Genomic DNA, 25,128 nt, shown 5'->3' with positions numbered 1-25,128 from the left:
TATAGCTTCAAATTCTTTATAGGTTCAAATAACCAATTAACCCCCAGCCATATTTGTTGGGGTCGGGGTAATTATTAGTGTGTAGGGAGGGTGAATATGAATATTAATAGTTGGTGCAGAGTTTACAAGATATTGCTTGACGTGACCAACTGATTCATCAAATTAAGCCTCTCTAATCACCTATCTACCTAAGGTAAAGGCCAAAGTGGAGTCTTGCAATGCATATTTACATTTTCCCAGATTGCTCAGCTACCAGGATCCCTTACCTTGGATACAATTGCTCAGCTACCAGAATCCCAGACCGTTGGGCTCATTGAGCAAGAAAAAAAGGAGGAAGAGAAAGAAAAAGAAAAAAGAAAGAGAGAAAGGAAATTGTTGCTTCTTGTCTGTTTTTAAAACTTTAAATGCATTTAAATAATTGCAGAAAATTTAACTCCATTGACAAAAAGTTACTTCTGGGAATTCAACTTAAACTTTGGTTATTCATATAAATCGTCCACACAAAAGTAAACAATGAAATTGTGATGATCCTTAATGTGTTATACATCGAGACCCTACGCATGTAGATAGAAATTATGTTAACTAGTATGGATATCCAGAATGCTTCATTAAGTACATGTCAGGACTGCCTGGTGGCAGACGGAGATAAACCCAATGCACATAACGAGAGAGGTGATAGAGTTAATAAAACTTTCAGAAAAAATAATGAGTTTGTGTGTTTTATTTTTTCACTTATTTCAATCGCCTAAATCATTTAGATTGAATGGGTTTCGGCATTTTTATTCTTCTGACATGTTGATGATGTGGGAGTTGTGATGACCTGAAAAAAAAAAACAAAAAAAAAACTATCTATTATATTAAGTTAAATTGTCTGTAGGTTTGTATGTTTATATGTCCAACTAAAAGTCCCAAACTACAAAACAAATACCCACAAAGTTGGTATTTTCTTGATCGACATTGCCTCGGATGTACAATATCTAAAATGTTGAAAAAAAATACTGATTCTCTGATGGTCAATTGATCCGGGTTTCATCAGGGGGTTGGTTTGGAAAGAAAATGCTGATTAATTCTGTAATGTTACACACGTTTACACACGAGTTAACATGTAGACACCTGGGACTCACCCGTTGTAGACTCAGTTGCAAAGGAGACAACGAATAGGAAAGAGGAAAGAACTTCAACTCCTATTAAAGGTTTTAAGAAAAGACCTTTATCATTCATTCTCCTGCCATGCGTGACTTCTCATGACAACTGTGACGTCATCCACGTTCTTAATGTGATCGTCTGTCTGTGCGCATTCTTTTTATAGCCCTTTTCTTTGCACACGGCTGAACATTTGCATACGCGCATTCGTGCTCTGTTACAATTCCACAAGAAGTTTATTATATAAAGGAGAGTTATTGCATATGTGTGTGTGTGAGCATGTGTGTGTGTGTGCATGTGTGTGTGTGTGTGTGTGTATGTGCATGTGTGTGTGTGTGTGTGTATGTGTGTGTATGCCCAGCTAGAGAATAATGGGCTGGGAGGAGGAAAGAAGAGGTTGGGGGAGGGGAAGAGAGGAGAAAACGGGAGCAGGAAAAGAGAGAAAGACGTAGAGAGGTAGAAAGAGGTTTAATAAAACCATGTGTCCCAGCCTGGATGTACGAAATAACAAGAAGAAAAGCGCTGAAAAAGCCAAACGTAACTTACCTTGGATACAATTGGCAGCTGTTGTTCGATGGGTTCACTCGGTGCATAAAACAGTTCAGCCGAATAATTGGTGAGGGGCTTAAGCACCATTTCTTCACTTGAAAGTGGTAAATAAAAGCCAGTGCCATTAAAACGGGCCACATATTTGACGAGAACTTCCCTTGATTCATTCCTGGAGAGAAAAAGAAATTGATCAGAAACGAATCATAATAAAACATAAATGATTCTTTACACAACCAGCAAATTGTTATGCTACTTTCACCCAGGCATTACCCCCTCCTACTGATTTTAAAATGCCACACATGGAATTTTTGTTTCTGAATTGTTGAGATTTAGAGTTTGGTACAGCATAGTATATTAGTTCTGCCAAAGTTAGACAGATGAAGAATCTTTCAGATATTTGGAGATTCGTGAAATCTCTCTGTAAAAATAGCAACTCCAAATTCCCAGGACGAAGACTGTCGTACTAACTCGAAGCAACAAATATATTTCCCTGATAAAATAACATTAGAAAGCTTGAATTAGTCGATCTAGTCAATAAGAAGAAAAATGAAAAAAGAATTAAGTTAGACTCCAATTTCAGAATAACGTCTACAAGAGTAAACAACCCCCTCTCTGTCTGATGAGAAAAAAAGGAGGAAAAAAAAACGAGAGGGAGAAAAATTAATAATGCTCGTTCGCTGCATGCTGAGCGAAAACGTTGGTACATTCATTCGTTTTCTGTTTTATTGACTGTTTTTATTTTTTGTCATTTATGATTAATTATTTCACTGATTACATTGGTTAAATGTCTGAAATATCAAAGAATGGCTTGTGTCACTATTTTGACTTCATCGCTCTAACAGCAAAGTGTTACTTCTGGTTGTTTTGCTTCTTTCTCCAAGAATAACGACGCATCAACCCATTTGGCAAAGACTTTTCATGAATGACAACACATCAACCCGTTTGGCAAGGATCTCCCATAAATGATGACACATTAACCCGTTTGGCATGAATGATGACATCTCAACCCGTCGAGCGAAGAACTTCTTTGTGGTATGTACAGCAATTCTATCATTTACGCATCGTGTAGTTCACAACACTAGAACTTTCCATTCTTTATAACTGTACGAGGCTGACTCTAAGGATAATGATAACTTCCATTGTTGAAGGCCCCGTTCTTTAGCACATTTACCGAACAATAGTCTGAACAATTCAAATAATACAAATGAAATCATAAATAAGATCCACAATCCTTTTTGCAATCCAGCCATATTTCGTATCATAGCTCACTCATAAATACGACCTCATAGGTCACATATAAAGGTTGATTCCTAACAGGCCGATTTATTTTATTGTCTATTTAAGTCTACTTTTATATGAAATGTTATTAAAACTGTGTAAAAATACATAGTTGTTTTTTCCAGAAAATTAGTAATAAGATAAAATGTTTTATGCAAACAAACAAATATTAATTACAATAATTATGCAGTAATACAGAAACAGATGCGGTAAAATCATGTTGACACACCAGTTCCCGCTGGATCACCGAAGTTAAGCAACATTGAACCTGGTCAGTACTAAATGGGTGACCATTTGGGAATTCCAGGTGCTGTATGTGCTCTCTGCTTATCTCGGCATTGTTTCCAGTCGTCCTGGTCTTCTCCTTGCCACTAGACCCAAACAATGTCAATTCAGGAGAGGTGTGGTTAGAGATTGCGCGACCCTTGCCTCACAATTACATGTGCAACTGCTCCTACAGGGGGTATCCTTTGTCTTTCAAGACTGAACAGAGGCATCAAATACAGAAACATAAGTAAAAGGAACAACATTTTTGCTTTTTAAAACTATTCCACAGTATTCTTTCGAACTTCATCTGATGAAATTGTTTGTTTTAAATTGACAATAATTTTTACTGCAAATTTAAGTGCTTCTTAAATATGTTTTTCACACCTAAAATCATATTTTAAAGAAAATCTTCTCCAATCTTGTTCTGCATACACTCAAGCACTCAAACTCGTGATTTACGATTTTCGACTATAAATTGATGCGCATATTTAAGAGATGGAAAAACAAGTACAAATAAACTCTGCTTTTTGTTTGAATGGAACAGTAAAAACTCATCGAGAAAGTAAGTGAAAGTACTCCTTATCTGTAGCGTCATCACTATCATTGCCTGACATGATGAACAGACACATTTCACATTGAAAATAAATAATTAAATTTTTTGTGATTTATTCAGAAATCGTAAAATTTTCTTCTTTGCTATCTTATAAAAAAAAGAGCTTATGGTTCATGCAGGGCGAAAATGTTAAAAATTTTGTCATTCTTTTCTATTGGCTTGAGATTTTCTTTCCAAAAGTTGCTGTTTTTTTTTCCTTTTTTTTTTTTAAAGAGACCGATAGGTCAGCATCCTTTCAATACTCAATACTATTCGAAGACTCACCAAAAATCTCCCACTACTCATCTATCGATATTCAGAAAATATATTTTCAGGTGAACCACTTTGAAACCTATGTGTAAAAATAAACTCACACCCTACATCTAAAATGTCTGGCATAAGCGTAGCATGCCTTCTCAAAGTTATAACAAAAGCTTTGGAAGTTTGTTTTGTCAGACTCAATCCAATCAAATAATCTTTTGTAGAAATCCATTTTCCCATCATCTGACTGCATTGTTCGAAGAATTAGGTGTGAGCATTTTTCCTTAATTTGTTATTGTCCACCAGCATGATATCAATTTCAGGAAGTTCTGCATGTCAGCGTGATCAAGAAAATATCTCTCACAAGCTGCAATAATTGTCATATGAAAACTGGCATCAGACAAATTAACGTTATGTTAGCTTTGTGTAATTTATCATTAAGGGCAGCATCTTTGTCATATACTTTGTGTAAGCTATATATCCCTCCTTTGAGGAAACAAATATTTGAGATTTCAAATGTAAAAAAGCAGGAAATAAAACTTCTTTACAAATATTTTTAACAAATGAACTGAATAATAAAAAAAAAAACTGAAATATTTTTTGGTGAGGATTAGGAAGAGTTATATAATGCCCCCCCCCCAATTTATCAAGTCAAAATGATTGTTTGCAACAACAGTCGTAATAAAACAATCTCACATTTAATTTTTATTTATTGCGGACTATTATCCTCATCTTTTTAGGTCCTGAGAGGACAACAACTATGGATGGCAGTAATTGCGAGAATGCGGTTAGGAGATTCAGAGTTCCTATTCCGTCACGGTTACCACCTGACGAAGGCCAGAGGAATATTTGGCCAAAATCTGACGTTTACATGAAGCAACAACTAAAAAAGATGAGGATAATAGTCTGCAATAGATAAAAATTAATAAATAATACTCATCTCAATAATGAATTCCAATTAAATCCTATAAATCCCAAATTTATCAGTTGAAAAATACATTTTAGGATTTCCTGAGAAAACCACTCGCCATTTACTGTTATTTCATGACAGGCTTTAACAACTGATGGTACCGTTTCTTTTTAGACCAGCTATTATTTCTTCATAAAGCTCATCATTTTCAGTTGCATCAACATACTCACTTTCATGAAATTGTGTTCATTTTTGAAGGTACATTTCATCTATATATATAAAAGCGAAAATGTATGTATGTATGTATGTATGTATGTGTGTATGTTTGTGTGTCTGCTAAAAACTTTCGACAGACAGAACAAAAATTCACAAACTCGGTATCATATTGAAGCTCCATCCTTCGCTCGAAAAATATCGAAAAATTGGCCAAAAACGTTCATTTTTTCACTCCGAAATCGACAATTTTCGACAGAGGGGGGGGTCAATAAAAACAGTTCTCTCGTGACGACGACCAGTTCTACGCATGCATCAAAGGACGTCATGACCTGATTTACTTTAAATAGTTGAAAAATTGACTAAATTTTATGTACGTCGCGTTAGCTCAGTTTATTAGCGCGTTTGTTCATTATCTAAACGTTTTGCGTTCGAATCGTGGCGTGATATGTCTTTTTTTTTTTCGATGTTTTGAATTTAAATATTGAACCAGTGTTATTTAAACCATTTTTCACGTAACGATCGTTTTTCTGTTTTTTTTTTGTTGTTGTTTACTTCGCTTATTCACCACCGACCACACACCCAAAAACACCCGGGTACGCACCGATTTTTTAAATTTTAATATTGAAACAGGCTTATTTAAGCCATTTTTCATGTGTTCGTTTTTCTGTTTTCATCGTTCGTTTGCCTTACGTTAGTTTTTTTGTGTTTTTTTTTCGATGTTTTGATTACCCTCTCCCCACTTAAGTTTTAACGTTGTTTTCTTTTTTTACTTCGCTTATAACAAACAAACCTGGTTATTGACGTCGTCGTAACGCTCGACGACTTCCGTGCGCGCACCTGTCAATTTGGTTCTTACTTAAATAAATTCAACATCTTTCAGTAATTCATTCTGGCTGGCCGATTTTATTTTCAAACTTTGCCTCAGGGCTTCGGCTTCGATCCTACCAACTTTTACCCCCCCCCCCGGTTTCTTTTTTATTTAACAGCACACACACCTCCAAACACCCGGGCAACGCCGGGTACCCCCGCTAGTCAGCTAATAAAACACAATCCTTAGAAAGATTGACTTTTTCTCCAAGAGTGATTTATTGTTGCAATTGATCACAAGTAAACGTCAGATTATGGTAAACATTAGGTCATACAATTCAGTTCTAGTTATTGCTTCGCAGACGGGAAGACGGTGTCAATGCGGAAAGTGTTCCTCTCATCATAATTTGCATAAGAAAATAAAACGTTTTTAATTTAATTTTTATAGAATCTTTTGTTTTTTTAATTAGTAAGTAAAAGTACAGAATAGTTAACACACTCTAGTGTTAAGTATAACTTTCTAAATAATAACGTTAACTGCAGAAGTACCTTTTTGGATGAAAATGAAACCCCCCCTTAAAGAAAATAGTATCACGTTTTTAATAAAACTCTATGATCTAAAAGTTATAAAAGTGTGGTGTTCTGTTTATAATGCGAATCAATCGGAAGAACAAAATCCGGTGCAAAAAAAAAAAAAAAAAAAAAAAATAAATAAATAAAAACAAAAAAATAAAATAAATAAATAAATAAATAAAAAATAACAAAAAGAAAAAAAACAATAAAAAGAAAACAACTTCTTTTGATCGTTGCTTATTTTGTTTACGATTCAACTCAAATGAAAGCAAAAGTTAATAAAATTCGGTGTTACCGAAAAAGTGTTCTTCCGGTCGCTGCTTATTTTGGAGTGCTTGAAAACCATATGATTCGTTTTTTTTTAAACAAATATTCAAATGACTTGAAAATGTGTTTTTCTTTTTATAAAAAAAAAAAAAAATAATAATGTTAGGTAGCATTTCTTCTTTAGCATTTGAAAAGAATGCGAGTTAGTTTGGTTGCAGATTTTTGAGTACTATGATTGGAATGTTGCTGACGTAAAGGTTCTTGACATCATGGATCACATCATCATCATGGACAGAGGTGTGGATGTTGCTCAAATTATTTTCGGTCTTGGGAGGAAATTCAGGAAGTAGGTGGCTCTGATTGGCTTTGATGCAAAGTTCTTGGCAAAGAGTTTGGCTTTGTCAGTTGTTGACGAAATAACCTCAGGCCTATTGATGATGGTTGTGATAAAGACCTTGTTTGCCAAAACTCGTGGGAACGAAGCCTCCGTTCTTCTATTTTGAACTTGCTGGACTGAGCATATGACTCTATCGCGTTTTCTATAATCCTTTAGCAGTGATTACTGGCAGTTCTAAATGCGACTTTAATTTCAATGCATCTATTACGTTTAAAGTAACTGAAGTAGTGATTCAGAAGTGTATCATGGCTGGCTGGTCGGTTTATACCGAAATTTCTTGGAGGATATATAGCTATCTATTCTTGGATGGTATGTATCCGTCTGTAGCAAGGGTTAACAAATCAGTTAAGTCGAATGTTATAGAGGACACATTTTTTTTTAAACATGGAGCGTAGGGATATGAATGTTTAGAAACTGTCTCAGTTAATAATCGAGTATCGATACACTATTTGATGGAGAGGGATATTTGGGTGCTTGCTATACTTTATTTTTATTATTGTATTGTTCGAAAACTTGAGCTTTTTTCATCATTTTAAAAGAAACATCTGCACTAGTTATAAATCTATGGTATTAAATAAAAAAAAGAAACTTTTATGGAAATCACTGCAGTCAAGGAATGATGTGAAGAGCTAGTAATAACGGAAGATGATTATTGCAAAGACAAAAATGCCTATTGGCATCTTGAAAAGACAGGGCTATAGGTAGGAGGAAAACAGTCAACAGAAAGAGAGTTCTACAAGTCTGCAGTTATTGGAAAGAAGCTACTGGAATAGGAAGCTGTATTTTAATGAGGTATCAAAACAGCAAATTGATGGAGACACTAGACTAATGCGTAAAACGAACTGGAACAAAGCGAGAAGAGAACGGATCTGACTATTCTGAAGAACACATACTATAGTAGTATTTATAGAAAAGACAAACTAACAACATCACGTCTGAGAGAGAGAGAGAGAGAGAGAGAGAGAGAGAACGGAGAGATAAAGAAACAGTAGGGCCAATCAAATTACAGATACGTTTTTGTTCCTTATCAAGTGTCCCAGCTGGCACTTATCTTGTCGGTTATTACACATCCCCAAGACCCCATTTTTCTCTTTTCTTTTGTCCCTTAGAAATCGCCCACTCCATCTTAGGAAATGACTCACTTGTTTTCTCGCTGCTGCCAAAAACAGCAAGCATTTGCGATGCCAAATAGACTGAGTGAGACTCCACTAACACAACATAATTCGCATTTGTTTTTCATTTTTTTGTTATTTTTTATTGTTATTTTTTTATTGTTATATCTTAAATTATTCATTGTTATTTTTTATTGTTATATGTATTTTTTTATTGTTATTTTTTTATTGTTATATTTTAATTTTCATTGTTATTTTTTATTGTTATATGTAAATTTTTTTATTGTTATTTTTATTGTTATATTTTAATTTTATTGTTATTTTTTATTGTTATATTTTAATTTTTTATTGTTGTTTTTTAGTGTTATATTTTAATTTTTATTGTTATTTTTTTATTATATTTTAATATTTTATTGTTGTTTTTTAGTGTTATATTCAAATTTTTTATTCTTATTTTTTATTGTTATTTTTTATTGTTATTTTTTTATTGTTATTTTTCTTTATTTGTCCACTTCTCATCATTCATCATTGTACCTATTTACAATGCCTCCCCACGAGACAGAGTTAGACACCAGGGTCGTTTTTTAACGTGGAGAAAAGGTACAAAAATAAAAATTGTCTCAGTCGTGAAGGGTCTCTCCTGCACCGAAAGAGAACGAGAAATGGAAGTGCCGCATCTGAAGAACAGATACTACACTAAATTGTAACGATAATGATATTATCATTGTAAATAAAAATTGTTTTTTGAAATTTGTAAATGCAATAAAATATTCTGTTTGTATATATTGTTTTGTATATATTTTATCATTATACCAGGAGATATTTTAAATAGCTTAAATCTATAGAGTGAATGTGGTATTTTGGTGATTGGAACTAGTTCAAGGAATAGACCAAAAGGACGACCCTGGAACACTTTTCACCACTCCTTTTGGTCTTGTGGCACATTAAAACATGTTTTACATATTTTTTGAAACATTTGTATAAAATATTTATTAATAAGTGAGAAACATATGTAAAAAAAAAAACTTTCATGGAAATCGTGCGAGACAAGGCATGAAGTTACTTGATGTAAGGAGTTAGCAAGAACAAAAGAGGATTATCGCAAATTCAGGAAATGGGTAGGAGGAAAACAGTCAGCAGGAAAAGAGTTCCACAAGCTTGCTGTTCTTGGAAAGAATTTACTGGAATAGGAAGCTGTATTACAATGACGCATTCAAACAGCGAATTGATGGAGATTACTAAACCAACGAGTCAAACGAGCTGTAACAAAGGAAGCAGGAAATAGATAAGACAATTCTGAAGAATCCATGCAATAATAGTTTTCATAAAAAAAGAATGAGACGACTAATATCACATCTGTTGCAGAGAATAAGAAAGGGTAGGACCAATGAGATGACAGAGACGTTTTTGCGTTTTATCAAGGCCACTGAAATGGGAGAGAGAAGCAAGTATTACTCACCTGATATCAAGATCCTGCGTCAGCATAAGGATTTCCAAAAGACATTTATTTGGCGGGAAAATCCCTCCGATTGTGTTGAAGAGCAAATAAGCGACGTGTGAGTTTTCATCTTTGATGCTCAGCTCTATTGTAAACATGTTGATGTCTGCAAATAGAGGACAAAATGAACAAAAATGAACAAAAATGAACACTGCCATATGAATTTAGGAAAATTAAACAACAGAAAATAAAATTTAAACAATAAGATTTGCAACTTCAAATTTCACCTTTTTCTAGCAACCATCTCATATAGGCATAACTAGAACTAGGTAGTGAGTTTTGAAAATATGCATGGCAATTAAGCTACACAGAATTTTCTGCATTTCACCCTCTTGAGGATTCGTCAGGCTTTTACATTGAATTGATGTTAATGCTCGTTGTTATATATACACACATGGTATTAAGTTTGTTAGTAAGCCAATCAGATTCTTTGTTATTCCCACTCTTATTTACAACAGCCAATGGTCATGCATTTACTAAGCAAAGTGTCACTGAACCTGTAATTCACTTCTTTCTTTGTTTATTTTTAGAGAGAATGGGCTATTTTTCTTTGTGTATTAAAAGTTGACCTTGTATTAACTTGGATGCGTTTAAATATGTCTGCTTTTATTTTTTTGGTTGGTTGGTTTGGTTGTTTTTGTTTTACGGCATATCAACCCTTTTCAGGTTATTTAATGCCGAATCCAAAGATTTTGAAGATAAATTTTTTAGTAGAATATATTTGTTGTTTTCAAGTCGGTTTCTATTTAACCCATAGTTGGGACCCTAACAGGAACTACCACTTCGGGTCTGAGTAGACCTGGGAGCAATGGCAATTAAAGGGTGGCTCCGCTATGGAAACCAGTCTTAAAAACGTCGCTCATCTCCTTACGTTTTTTTTTTTTACGATTTTAAACATTACTAAATTCATCATAACTTTTGTTTTACTGATGTTGATCTATAAACTGTTTGAAATTTTGTTGAAAAATGAGTGAGCGGTGAAGCTTTAAAGCAGTTCTAAGTGACTAAAACTGCCACTTAACTACCGTTTTTGAATGATATATATATATATATATATATATATATATATATATATATATATATATAGTCATCCACATGCAGTACTGTTTCACTGTTTCACAGCTCATCAGTGTGATAAGACAAGCAACTACCTCAAGCCAGGCTCGAAATCCAACAGCCGGAGCTTCTAACCATTGAACTATTCGACTGCTGCTATGTGGGCAGTGAATTAACAATGTTTTGACATTGTCCAAATACCTAAGCTCAATTTGTTTACACAAAGAGCATCGCTTCATATGCTAATGGTAATTTGTATATCACTTCCCAAGGGAGCATTAAGCTTAAACTTGTCAAGTTCCAAATTTTCAATTTTGACTCCTTAGCAGTTTTTTTTTTTAGCTAAAAACCCAATCCAATTTGTGCTACAGGTCCGAATAACGCATATATCAAGTTTAAAATCTGTAGACCAAAAATTGACCGAGTAGTTTGGAAGAAACTGTTCCGCGCGCACACACACACACAATGGTTGTTCCAAAAGTAAAGCCTTATATTTTAACTAAAAAGATAAAAACGTTAAAGAACTACGAAGACGGGATTGGTACCATTAAAACGAGCAACATTTTGTGCTTCAGAATTTATTTATCTACATAATCACCACCATTCTACGTGCCCTTTTGCCAGCCTCTTTTGATGCCTCAGTCGTAAAAGTTTGGAGCATGCTTTGTCACTCAGATCTCTGTCATCACTATGAAATCGACGAAACCATCTATTTACTGTGCTGACATCAACTGCATCGGCTTTGTAAACGTTCAACAGGCGCCAGTGAATGTTAATCGGTATAATTTTTTCTACATAGAGAAATTCAATAACACATCTCTGCTTAAGATACACATCTATCACAGTTGCTTCCTAGAGTCTCACACCGTCAATATCTACAATAGAGAAATGAAACTTTCAAATCATGAATTTATAGCTTCAGCTATCACAACAGTGCAATTTGCAATCCCCTCTGATTCATTTGGGCTGAATGAAAAAATAGGAGGCATTACTTTTGGCATGTTCCTTGTATATATGCACATACGCACACGTAATTACATCTATGTATATATAAAGTAATAGCGTCCGTGTGTGTGTGTGTATGTATGTGTGTGTGTGTGTGTGTGTGTGTGTGTGTGTGTGTGTGTGTGTGCCTCCGTGTGTACAACTCTCCTGTTCGAAGAATATAGAAATCCGTTTTAGTCTATTTCTTGCAAAGAAGAGCTGTGTGTACACCTCTCCTGGAAAGAAATATATAAATCCGCTATAGGCTGTATTTATTTGCTTCCCCACTGAGCAAATTAGGCACAAGGCCGTTTTTAATGTGGAGAGAGGGGGAGGGGGAAGGGGAAAGGAGATCAACTCCCGATAGGTGGGAAATGGGAGCTGCATTGTGACAATTGGTATGAAGGGTTTTCCTTACATTGACCAAGGTCTGATATGTGGGGTTACCTGGGGTTACCCCCACATATGGTCCTTACTTGCAGTATCTGCGGGAACAGATACTACACTTTATCAGTTACTTTCCCTAACTTGATGCTGATTGATTATATAACGTTATAAATTGAATTAAAAACATTCTTAATGCTGCAATATTTTAAGTTATAAATTTATTATATTTTTTATTAGAATATCTTGTCCTTTTCTTTTCCAGTTTTAACAACTAGTCCGTTACTTTTCCATGTTTAAGCTTAACCATATTACTTTTCATGCTCGCATTTTTCTATTGTAATCCATGATTTTTCCAGGTTTCCAATAAATTAACTTGTTCTTTGTTTAATTTCAGTCTTATTTTTTGGCCCCCATAAACACATATGTAATAACAATGTACGACACTCGAATGCTTTCAATACCCCCCTACTTATCTTCCATTCATGCTATCATTAGTGAATTAGTAGCAACAGTAGTCGCTGAAGTGACGTGGTTGCTACGGAAACCAGTCATAAAAAGCGTCGCTCACCTCCTTACATATTTTTACGATTTTGAACACCAGAAAATTCATTATAACTTTTGATTTACTGAAAACTGTAATAATTGTTTGAAATTTAGTCGAAAAATGAGTGAAGCTTTAAAGCAGTTCTCAATGACCAAAACTGCCACTTAACCATATATTCAAACATTACCGTGTTTGAATGATATACATCTCTACATACACACGCACATTATATATATATATATATATATATATATATATATATATATATATATATATATATGTGTGTGTGTATATATATATATATATATATATATATATATATTACACCCATAATTCTTGTTTTTCTTTTTAATTTATATTGAAGAAAGTTCGATTTCAGTGTAAATCAAATCGTGTTCTTTTATTTTCTTTTTTCATGCAATTTTTAAAGTAAATAATAATTTCTAAAGTAAATAATATTTTTTTAAGTAAATAATAATTTTTTAAAGTAAATAATAATTTTTTAAAGTAAATAATTTTTAAAGCAAATAATAATTTTTAAAGTAAATACTAATTTTTTAAAGCAAATAATAATTTTTAAAGTAAATAATAATTTTTAAAGTAAATAATAATTTTTTAAAGTAAATAATAATTTTTAAAGTAAATAATAATTTTGAAAGCAAATAATAATTTTTTAAAGTAAATAATAATTTTTTAAAGTAAATAATAATTTTTAAGTAAATAATAATTTTTAAAGTAAATAATAATTTTTTAAAGTAAATAATAATTTTAAAGTAAATAATAATTTTTTAAAGTAAATAATAATTTTTTAAAGTAAATAATAATTTTTTAAAGTAAATAATAATTTTTTTAAGTAAATAATAAACACATTTTTATATGATTTAATTGGAATTCCTTATTGAGATGAGTATTATTTTAGTAATTTTTTTATTTTTTGCGGACTGTTATCCTCATCTTTCTTAATTTCACAACGTTTCAGCCAACTATTCTTCTGGCCTTCGTCAGGTGGTAACCACAATGGGATAAGAACTCCGAATGTCCTAACTGCATTCTCAGCAATTACTGCCATCCATAGTTGTTGTTGTCTCAGCACGTTTTGGCCAAGTAAGCCTCTGGCCGGCTTTGCGTACGATTGAAACCGCTACCTGGAACCGTAGAGATTCAACGTCTCTATCCACTGCACTAAAGGGCGATCGAGGTTGGATTTTTTGGTTTTATAAATCAAAGTTTATTTATTATCTAATCTTCCATGGTCGGGCCCGTACCGAATGGTATATATATATGATTTAATTGGGATTCATTATTGAGATGAGTATTATTTTATTAATTTTTGTATTTGTTGCGGACTATCATTCTCATCTTTCTTATTTGTTGTTTCACGACGTTTCGGCCAAATAATCCTCTGGCCTTGGTCAGGTGGTAACTGTGATGGAATAGGAAACGTGGTGAAACGACAACAACTATGGATGGCAGTAATTGCTGAGAATGCAGTTAGGTGATTCAAAGTTCCTATCCCGTCGCGGTTACCACCTGACGAAGGCCAGAGGAATAGTTGGCCGAAACGTCGGGAAACAACAACTAAGAAAGATGAGGATAATAGTCCGCAAAATATAAAAAAATAAAATAAAAAATGAATAACGAATTTTTAGTCCTTTAAATCCATGAAACAAGAAAATGTTTATTCACAGAATGTTGTTTCGCAGAAACAATACACTTTTCTTTCGAATTAATTCTCATTTTTCTTGTTTTTCTAAAAAATAAATATTGAATAAGTTCAGTTACAGTATAAATCGTGTTTCTTATTGTTCTCTTTTTCAATGCAAGTTTTTAAGCTTTTAAATGCGTTTGTAAAAAGCTCTCATTCATTACGACAGATCTTGCTTCCTATGACTTCAGGCGTGACGTCATTTTCAGTGATTAGGCCTACTATTTCAGAAGGTCGCAGTTGATATTATTAAATAAAAAAAAAACAAACAAAAAAAATCAACAAACAAAAAACAAATACAAATCTAAAACACAAAAACAGAGAAAATTTTCTTTGCATGTTTAATCGTTGACTCCACTGCCATTTTCTAACATTTTTTCTAATATTTTTTTCTAACCATGAACTTGCATGTATGCATGCAACTAAACCTATCAACGTTTTGAGCGACCAGAACACTTTTAGATGCCGAACGAGCAATTAATATAATTGCTGTTTTCTTCCTTCATTTTCTTTTCAATTTTTTATATTAATCTTTGATTAATGCTTTCTGGTGTCAATTACAATTATTATGAGCGTATGTGAGAAAATTATTGGATTGAAAAGGTTTGACGTGAAACGGGAGTTTTCTAAAAACAAAAAACAAAAAACAAAATAAAACAGAAACTTGCAATTTAATTAGTGACAAATTAAATCAAGTGAGACGAGAAAATAATGTGAATAAGAATTTCAGTTAAAAGGCTAATTCGCTTTGTAATTGATGCAGGTCAACTAAAATGAGTACTCACCGATGGCTGATATTTTCCCTAGGAAAAATTGGAATAAATTCTATTTCATGTAGAGAGTATCGAGGTGGGTCGAGAGGAGAGCTTACCACACCTGGGGAAGCAGTGACAGATAGAAACAGATGATGTAATAATTTGACATAGTGAGAGGGGAGAACTTCCCCTCCCAAGGTATGAGAGAGAAAGATTGAGTCTGGAGAGGACCAGACAGTGCCAGGTTGCCTTGCTGGAATCTCGACACAATATAATCAGAATAACATAATTTGTGGATAAGAGACTCTTTTAGCTCGTCACCAGGTTTCAGGTCGTTAACAGACAAACTCAAGACTTAAATGTTGAAAACGCAAAAAATCGCCCAGATTTGATAATTAAGCCATTCCCCAAACCCTTCAAATAGAAAATACATGTAGAAGATTTTATTTTCTACACAATCGCAACATCGTAACCATTGCTCAAAATAATTATTGCTTTGTATATAAAAAAGAACAACCGTTGAATTGTTATTTATTTTTGTGCTTCAAAATGACCCTTGCCCCTCAGTAGTACAACTCTAATGCCATCCTCTAGATCTTTGACAACGTAAATTGGTAATTTGACGGAACGGGAACCTTCAAGATTCTGCGGTCAGCGACGGTTTTGCAAGTTAAAATCAAGTGACCACCTGGAATCCAGGACTGGCCAAGTTTGGAAGACGAAACGTGACAAATCAACTCCTGATGACGATCGCGACAATCGATAACGCCTGATGAGGTTTGAAAACACTTTTTAAAGATCGTGGCAAGCTGGACTGATGGTTATCGTACTTGACCCACTCTCTTTAGGTTTTGGTTTCGATCTCAGCTCGAACATTTTTTTTTACTTACAAAAGTGAACTGTTTAGAAAAAAAAAACATAATACTTCCATGCACATGTCTCGGTTTCTCTCTGTTTTTTTTTTTTTACTTTATATATATATATATTACTTTATATATATATATATATATATATATATATATATATATATATATATATATGCGCGTGTGTATATGAGTTAAGGGCAAAATAGATCCATTGAGTGATATAATAATTAATTAAGTGAATGATTTTGTGCTACAAAACAGATACTGTCAAGAAGTGTAATTGTCAACTGAATTAAAGGAATAAATTGTAAGATGGTCAACATCATGAAAAGTAGAATGAAGACTTTTATCATTATATATATATATATATATATATATATATATATATATATATATATATATATATATATATATGACTTAAAAACATTATTACAATGATCCAGACATAATTCTCAATGAAAAACCAAGACACGGAATAATAAAATAATGTTAAAAAAATACATTGTTGGTGACTACTCCCTTATTTAAATATACATCTTTCTTTCGTTGGAATTTCTTAACCCATTTATACATACATATATACATACATATATATATATATATATATATATATATATATATATATATATATATATATATTGGAACCAGCATTGGCTAATATCTTTGTGGGTTTTCATGAACAGGTCTATTATCTGGTTTGCATAAACCAGACATTTACTTTCGTTACATTGATAACACTTTTTGCTTATTTGACAACGAGACGAATGCGGATGCTTTTTTTGTGTCCCTCAATAACGTTCATCCAGCCCTTAAGGTTACTGTAGAAAAAGAAAGGAATTCTATTTTCCGTTTTTAGATGTTCTTGTGTCCAAGACATCCTCGTGTTTTCTTACTCCTGTTTATCGGAAACCAACCTTTACCGGTCTCTATACGCGTTGGGACTCTTTTTGTCCTACAAACCAAAAATACAATTTAATTAAGACTTTAACACATAGGGTCTTGATGATTTATTCTAAAGTTAATTTGGATGACGAGCTTAAATTTATTACTAAGACTCTTTGTAACAATAGTTACCCCTTAGATATTGTTGAACCTTCTATTAATATGAAAGTTTCCAATTTTTATAGACCTAAAGAAATTATAGTTAATAGATGTCCTGTTTACCTACGTCTACCTTGGCTAAGCAAATCTCTTTGTCTGTGCAACGGTGTTATTTTGCATCGAATCCACGCGTTGTTTTTTCAACCAGACCTATGTAGGCGTCCATTTGCAAAGATGTTCTCCCCCCTCACCATAATAATTCTATTATTTATTTGTTTAAATGTAGTTTCAGTGCGCACTATGTTGGGCGAACATCGCAAAGATTGGATTCCCGTTTGAAACAACATGTACCATCAAAGATTCGTTATGCAAATTTTTCACTCTCAGATGTTCTGAGTAATACGTATGGTTCTGCGATTTGCGAGCACCTTATGTGCCACGAATTTCAGTGCTGACATCTTTACGATCTTGAGTAAGTCGCACTCGCTCTTTCATTTAAAAATTCTAGAGACTATTTTTACTAAGTCTTTGAAACCTTCTCTTTGCAAGTAAAAAGAAAATATTTTAGGACTTAATTTAGTCTCTATGTAATTTTTCCCCGTTTATTTTCGCTTCTTTTTTCATCCCCCGCTTTTTTAAATCGTATTTTCCTCGATTTAGCTCTATTGAGCGAGGAACGAAACCTGGTTAGCTAACCTTTATTTTCATTTTTTAAATCATCATGTTGATTGGCCAATATATATATGTGTATGTGTATATATATATATATATATATATATATACACACACACACACATACATATATATATACATATATATATATATATACATATATATAAGCTTTTCAGTTTCAATGGGAATCACCTTGACTTTCTTATAGTTTGAGGTGTTGGCGTTGTATTATTATTATTGTTTTATAGCGGTCTGAACTTTCTGATGTTTTTATTAATTTATTTACTTATTATTATTATTATTATTATTATTATTATTATTAGTAGTAGTAGTAGTAGTAGTAGTAAGAAGAGGAGTAGTAGTACTAGTATTATTAGTAGTGTAAGTATATTAATCGGAAGCAATACTACCTTCAAATGGTCTGATTTTGAACTGATACTCCTTGTAGCTGAACTGAGCCATATGAGTACAATTCAAAATAACCGTGGAGCCATCATTTGATGTCGTCGGAATCCTCGTCTGAAAAGTGCGTGCCTGTACAGTTCGCGGTTGTTCCCAGCCCGTGTTCCTTTGCAAAGTGGTCGGGACGCTCACTATGGTGGTGACGTCGTCGAACTCGGGCGGTGGTCTCATGTTAAAATCCGTGTCCTCCTCTCGTAGCCGACTGGACACGGCGTTGAACTCCGTCGTAGTTTCAGGGTTCAATCTTGTGGTCCGGCCGGTATCAGTTGAGACAAATTGGTTTGCCAAAACAGGCTGGAATTAAAACAAAACACAGTAAAAGAGTAAAACCATTGGAGGATTTTGTCAATCGATTTTATGGTGTTTGGGCAGTATAATTGGATTAAAAAAATGCATTTTATGTAAAACAATCTTACGTACTTACGTGTCATGTCAAAATCAGTAAAAGAAATGTGAAAAATGATAATGTAGAAGTTTGCTAGATTATTCCTCTAACCACAAAAAAACAAAACAAAACAAAACAAAAAACACATAGATATTAACGGTCCGTCATTTTCTATCTTAAATGATAGGTTACAATTATTTCGTGAAACTCATAGATTGCAGTTATCTCCCCTGTATTTTAAGAACTCTTCAGCATTATCAAATACAATAAAATATTCACAATTCGATAAATTTTATTTTTACTTCTAATTATTCTTCTAATCGATCATCTTTCGCAATTTTTGGAAGTTTTACTAATTTAAACATAGCACGTAAGTACCTAATAATGTTTAAAACCAAAAATAGATTTATTTGAAATCCTATTATTCTGCATAAGCATATTTTTTTATTGATCAATTTGAACAGGACATGTAACGTATAATCTTTATTATAAGATTAATTGTTGTAGCGTAGATCCTGGCTTGGATAGTGCATGGAGTGCAGTCATGTTATTGTTACGTACCAAGACATATGCTGACAATTAAAACTGTATTGCTAAATGGTGACTCTTTGATTTACTAGAAATTCGTATTCTACAATGTTTCGCAAAGAGAATTATTTCTAATGTGCGGGTATACTTTTCATTAGTTGAAAATTATAGAATTTACACCTTTATGTGAAATCATGTTTTTTTTTAATTAGTTATATCGGGGACGGTGTACGTATCAAAAAGCTATTTTCACTCGATACCGAAAGTAAAAAAAGAAAAGAAAAGAATAAGTTAAACAAACAGAAAAAGAAAGAAAGAGTGTATCTTATATAAGCTAGTATATTTTATATGCTTGTTATTGATTTAAGTGCACCCTTTTCCACTTAGTACAGAAAATAAAGTGAAAAAAGAGGAAAGGATAAACTGAACAAAGAGAGAAAGAAAAGGAGTAGCGTATACAATCTAGTAACTACTTACGATCATTCATATCGTATCTTTACCTACAATTTCTTCAAAACAGAATATTTGGAGGAGGAATATACTCTGTACCCCTCCGTTGACCAAACATTACATCACACCACCAGCCTGATACATATCCGTGGGGCAAGTAGAGAATGTAATAATATGGTGGTACAAACAGACAAATTTATCCAAGCAAGGAAACTAGACATAATAATAAACAAGCAGGAAAATACCTGTCAAATCGCACATTTCACCATCCTTGAAGAAAACAAGATGAAGATCAAAGAAGTAGAAATACAAAGTAAATAAACGTAAATTGCCTGAAAGGAATACGAGACGCGAGACTTTTTAACTCATTAAAAAAGGGAAACGTTATAGTCCATTGATTTAAAATAAGTACTTTATGTAAAAATTTGGAGCAAATGTAGAATTGTGGTGACTAATCCCTGCTATTACTATATGTGCACCGAACTGATATCATACTACTTAGTTCGCTGCACCTTGTCATAGCAAAGGTCCGTACAAATTTTCAGCCATATCGGCTTAATAGTTTCTGAGAAAAATGAAACGGCCAGGGAAACAGAGGGACAGACAGACTAAGAGCAATAAAATACAGATGAAGAAAACCATTATAACACCAATACTTGTAGGCAACTGTTGAAGTTTATTTGAATCAAATATGGTTGGATGACAGAAAGGATTGTAATCATACGACATAAATTTGACATACCGAGTCTCGTTCGATTACCGAGGTTAAGCAACGTTGAACATGTCCAGTACAAAATGGGTGGCCATTTGGGAGTACAAGGCGCTGTATATTGGAGGATAACGAAACTTCCTTGCAAAAAAAAAAAAAAAAAAAAATACAACCGTAAGCAAGTACTTCAGTATAACCTGCCTGTTCACCCACCTGTTCACACAATCGGACAGTCGCTCTCGAGCAGAAGCTCTTTTTTATGCGGCGAAGCTCTCCAGAGAAAGAATTTGTCTTACTAGAAACAATCCCGAAAGAAAATATGGAAAAATGATTTAGGGAAGTTGTAATAGATAAACATGAATAATTGCATCCGATGTACAGCAATAATAAAAATAGCGGCAATATTAAAGAAAATCCGTGAATGCAGAAACTAACCCACATAACTAATAAACGCTAATCAGCCACAGAAAAGTTGAAATAGAAATAGAACAAAACATATAGAAAAGAACTCCAATTTAGATCAAGGGAAGTGAAACTGCTAGAAACAATCTCTCGAAATACACACACATGTGGTGGCATCAGACTTGATTGGTACTATACAAAATGGTCATGAATGGTCAAAGAAAATGGAAAGAATGAGAAGGAAGAGCACCAACTAGACTCCACTGAAATTTCAGAGAAGGCCAACGATCAGTGTGAGTGAGAAATCAATGGTAAACAGTTGTTGCTAAAAGGTAAAATGATTTCCAACGAAAGAGGAAGCGGCAGCTGGAAATCTGAAACGACTTGCTGTCACTCAGAATCCAGAGAATACCACTTGACATTCACTGATCATGACTTGTGTGGAATCTCCCAGTATATAAGTGATAATAATGATAATACGATAATAAAGTGATGTATTTTCCATAGAAATTGCTCCAGGCAAAGCGCAAAGCCATAAGAGCTAAGAATAATGCACGATGATTATCATAAAGATAGGAGATGCCTATTGGACTTACTCCTGAAAAGACCAAGGCCATAGTTAGGAAGAAAATAATCAGCAGGAAGTGTGCTTACAGTTATATTTCATAGGATTAGCAAATCTCTCGACAGAGGCTACCTTTCTAGGGCAATTGCTCTTGACATATCAAAGGTCTTTGATAGAGTATGGCATAAAGGTTTACTTCACAAGATCTCCAGCTATGGTATAGCTGGAAATATCTTCTTAATTATTAAATCATTTCTCTCTGATAGGTTCATAAGAGTAGTGGTTGATGGACAGAAATCAGAAACTCTCAGTATTAATGCTGGAGTTCCTCACGGGTCCATCCTGGACCCAACTCTCTTCCTGATCTACATTAATAATCTTCCAAATCACATCCTTACATCATTCGTAGACATTTATGCTGATGACGCTACTATCTATGGTAGCACATCTAAGACCGTAAACGACCAAGTTCTCTCTGATTCTCTCTCCTCTGATCTTGAGCAAGTGGTACAATGGAGAAAGAGGTGGCTTGTTACTTTTAATGCATCTAAAACCAAGCTTCTATCTTTACATCATCAACGCTCTGATCCCCATCTGGCATCAATTGAGATGAATGGCTCTCGACTTGGGAAGGCCTCATGTTTTGACAAGCTTCTGGGCTTGACCTTTACTCCTAATCTTAAATGGAACACATACATTAAATCCGTTGCCAAGACCGCTGGAAAAATGGTGGGATACTTCTGTCGATCCAGTAGATATATCATTGTTGATGTAATTCTCTATCTATATAAGAGCTAGGTACGTCCAAGGATGGAGTACTGTTGCCACAACTGGGCAGGAGCTCCTAGAAAGGACTTATTCTGCCTTGATAGAGTCCAAAATAGACTTTGTAGCCTCGTAGGGGGTGTCGTTTTCTCTTCCCTGCAACCTCTTCATCGAGTTTGTCTCTGCTTTATCGTTATTTTCATGGCACGTGTTCGGCTGATTAATAATGCCAGACTTTCACAAGAAACACTCGTCTAGCAGAAAACACTATCAATAATTTCCCCCACTCTTTATCAGTGCCTAAACCTAAACGTAGATTCCATGATCAAAGCTTCTTTCTTAGAACTGCACGCCTGTGGAATTATCTTCCGTTTTCCTGCTTTCCGGCTGACTACAATATGGTTGTATTCAAGTCTAACGTAAATAAGTTTTTGATGAACCGTTCCATGTAAGTTAACACATTTACCGAATTTCCATTATTAACGATTACTATATTGTCCAATTTTTACTGTTCACTCTTTAACCCTTATCCCCGAGTGGCCTCTTGGCCTTGATAAGTGGTGATGCCTATGTACAAAAAAAAAAAAAAAGGAAGAGAGTTTTGGAAAGCTGTATACAATGAAGCATTAAAGCAGTAAATTGATGGAAACCACTAGATCAAGCGAGCTTTAATAAAAAGAAGCAGTGAATAGATCAGGAAGTTCTGAGGAACACATGTTATTATAGGTTTTATAAAAAATAACTGGGACTAGCAACATCACGTCTGTGAAAGAGAGGCTGCAAAGAACAAAAAAGGATGAGGCCAATTAAATTACAGATTCGTTTTTGCACTTTTATCAAGAAATCTAAAATAGGGCAGATATTCACCAGCCAAAATATGACAACAATACTCCATACATGATTTGATAGTAGATTTGTAGAGGTAGGGAATAACCTCAGACGCGAGAAAGTGTTTCAGAGCGATAGAATAAACCGACTTTATAAGAATTAGAAAGAGCTATTGATCTAACATATGAATTCTAACGTAGATTTAATAAGAAAGACCAAGAAATTTCAGTGTCGATTTATTCCCAATAGCAAAGCCATCAATAAAAATCTCAAGCGACACAACCATGATTGAGAGACACGTTATAATGATGACAATAAAGTTATAACTCATGATTATTTCTGAAATTTAATATTTGCATAAGAGAGTAATTAACTACGATGAATATTTTTACGTATTATTTTATTGGCAAAAATTATTAGAAATTATTTTTAAGCCCAAATAATTCGCTTTGAACTGATGTCGAATTCCGTTTACATATATCTTTTGTTACGGATTATAAGAAAAGTCACGTAGTTTTCAAATATTTATGCAATGTTCGTGTGTCTTTTATGACGATTTAGTGTTTCCCTCCGTGTTTCCTGTATGTGTTTCTTTTTATGTGTTTCCCTGTATGTGCTTCATTTTATGTGTTTCCTTTTATGTTTCCCTGTGTGTTTCCCATTATTTTTCTCGTTTTGTGTTTCCATGTATGTATATCTCTGTATGTGTTTTCTTTTATGTGTTTCCCTTTATGTGTTTCCCTGTGTGTGTTTCTTTCTACGTGTTTTCCTGTATGTGTTTCTTTTTATGTGCTTCCCTGTATGTAGCCCTTGTTCATGCATCTTTTTTTTTCTATTTGCATTTTATCGTCCTCACAACATTGAAAGCATCTCCGAGAAAATATTGTGATTTTAGTAATACGCTGTGACCTCTAAATGGCGACGTGGTGTTGTATATTGAAAAGGACAGCTCCCAGTTTTTAATTAGCAACAAAGTAATTAGGATCGAAGATAATTATCATTAAAGGAGAATGCTGGAATCGAACTCAATATCAAAAATTAAAATGAATACGATTTCAGGAATGCAGTGGAATTATCTATTGTTGTTAGAAATAACTATAAAAACAAAGTTAGGTTAGAGGAATAATGGACATACTAAGGAATGTCCTTTGTGCCGCCAGGACACGTGTTGGAAGCATATGCAATATATAAACGTGCAAAACATGCACATGTGGGCCAGGTTCTGACGTCACAAAGAAATATAGATCCAATATATACAGTTAAGTTAAGGTTCCAAAACATTTAGAGGAGAGAGGAGAGATAGAGCAGGCAGAGTTCAGTTGGCAGTTGAGAGAGGAGAAGGTTAGCATGAGATCCTTCAGGAAACGAGGGGGGAAGGAGTAGACAAAATGTAGTAATCTAGCACAGCATTGGATTCTTATCATTCCCATCAGCAGCTGGAAAATAAATGTCTTCATATTTGTTATGTAAGTCTTTGTCTTCGTTTGTCATCAACCGCAAGGTAATGTGTTTTGTCTTCGCCTTGTAAAATGAACTTTATATGAAACCCTTTCCAAAGTGTTAACTGTATCCCCTTCATCAATAATGTATCTCCCCTTCGTGTTCAAAAAACTGTTCATTACATCTCTCTCCACCTATATAATCTATCTCCTATTATAAACGGCTCGTCCTCGTTATGTATACCCCCGCCATACAACAGCGGGAAGTTAAGGGTTGCAACAACAAAACTACTATGTTACGACAGTTTTTCCTTTGCCGCATTTAACAGACCAGTTCCAGTATACCACGTGACTATAAAAGACGCTTGCCATTTCTTTTCTTCTTTTCTTTCTAAGCTTGTCGTTTAAAAATATTTCATTGGTATAACCCTAACCCTAACCCTAACCCTAACTCCCCAAACAGGAAAAACCCTAACCCTAACCCTAACCCTAACCCCCTCCCCAAACAGGAAAAAATCTGTCTATTTTTATTATAAATACATTTTGTTTTATTCAGACATTATTAAATTCATTTCTAAAATCGTTGCTAAATTTGATGAATCAGCACAAAAGACATTTGTTAACAATATAAAGGAATTAAGAAGATGTTTATACAAGACTTTTCATTTTTTGATGCGGAACTCCAAGTACAAACTTGTATGGCCTTAATCTCAAC

General features: G+C 33.8%; 1 protein-coding gene and 1 pseudogene across 2 annotated transcripts in view; one reads left to right on the top strand and one right to left on the bottom strand.

Moving 5' to 3' along the window:
- LOC145258296 (uncharacterized) overlaps positions 1–25,128 on the bottom strand; it is a 944,200-nt gene that overhangs the window by 23,165 nt on the left and 895,907 nt on the right. For both annotated transcript variants that reach the window (XM_080116333.1, XM_080116334.1), the window contains exons 7-9: positions 18,291–18,636; positions 9,832–9,976; positions 1,690–1,861 (exon numbers count right to left, since the gene is read on the bottom strand). In XM_080116333.1, the coding sequence (XP_079972459.1) occupies positions 1,690–1,861; positions 9,832–9,976; positions 18,291–18,636 (663 nt within the window). The remainder of the gene's footprint in view (positions 1–1,689; positions 1,862–9,831; positions 9,977–18,290; positions 18,637–25,128) is intronic.
- On the top strand, positions 3,173–3,289 carry LOC145258363 (5S ribosomal RNA; annotated as a pseudogene).

This window comes from Euprymna scolopes, chromosome 33 (assembly GCF_053919585.1).
Source record: "Euprymna scolopes isolate OS-2025 chromosome 33, ASM5391958v1, whole genome shotgun sequence".
NCBI classification, from domain to species: domain Eukaryota; kingdom Metazoa; phylum Mollusca; class Cephalopoda; order Sepiida; family Sepiolidae; genus Euprymna; species Euprymna scolopes.
Note: the sequence above shows the minus strand (reverse complement) of the source record. Positions and strands in the feature narration are given on the sequence as shown.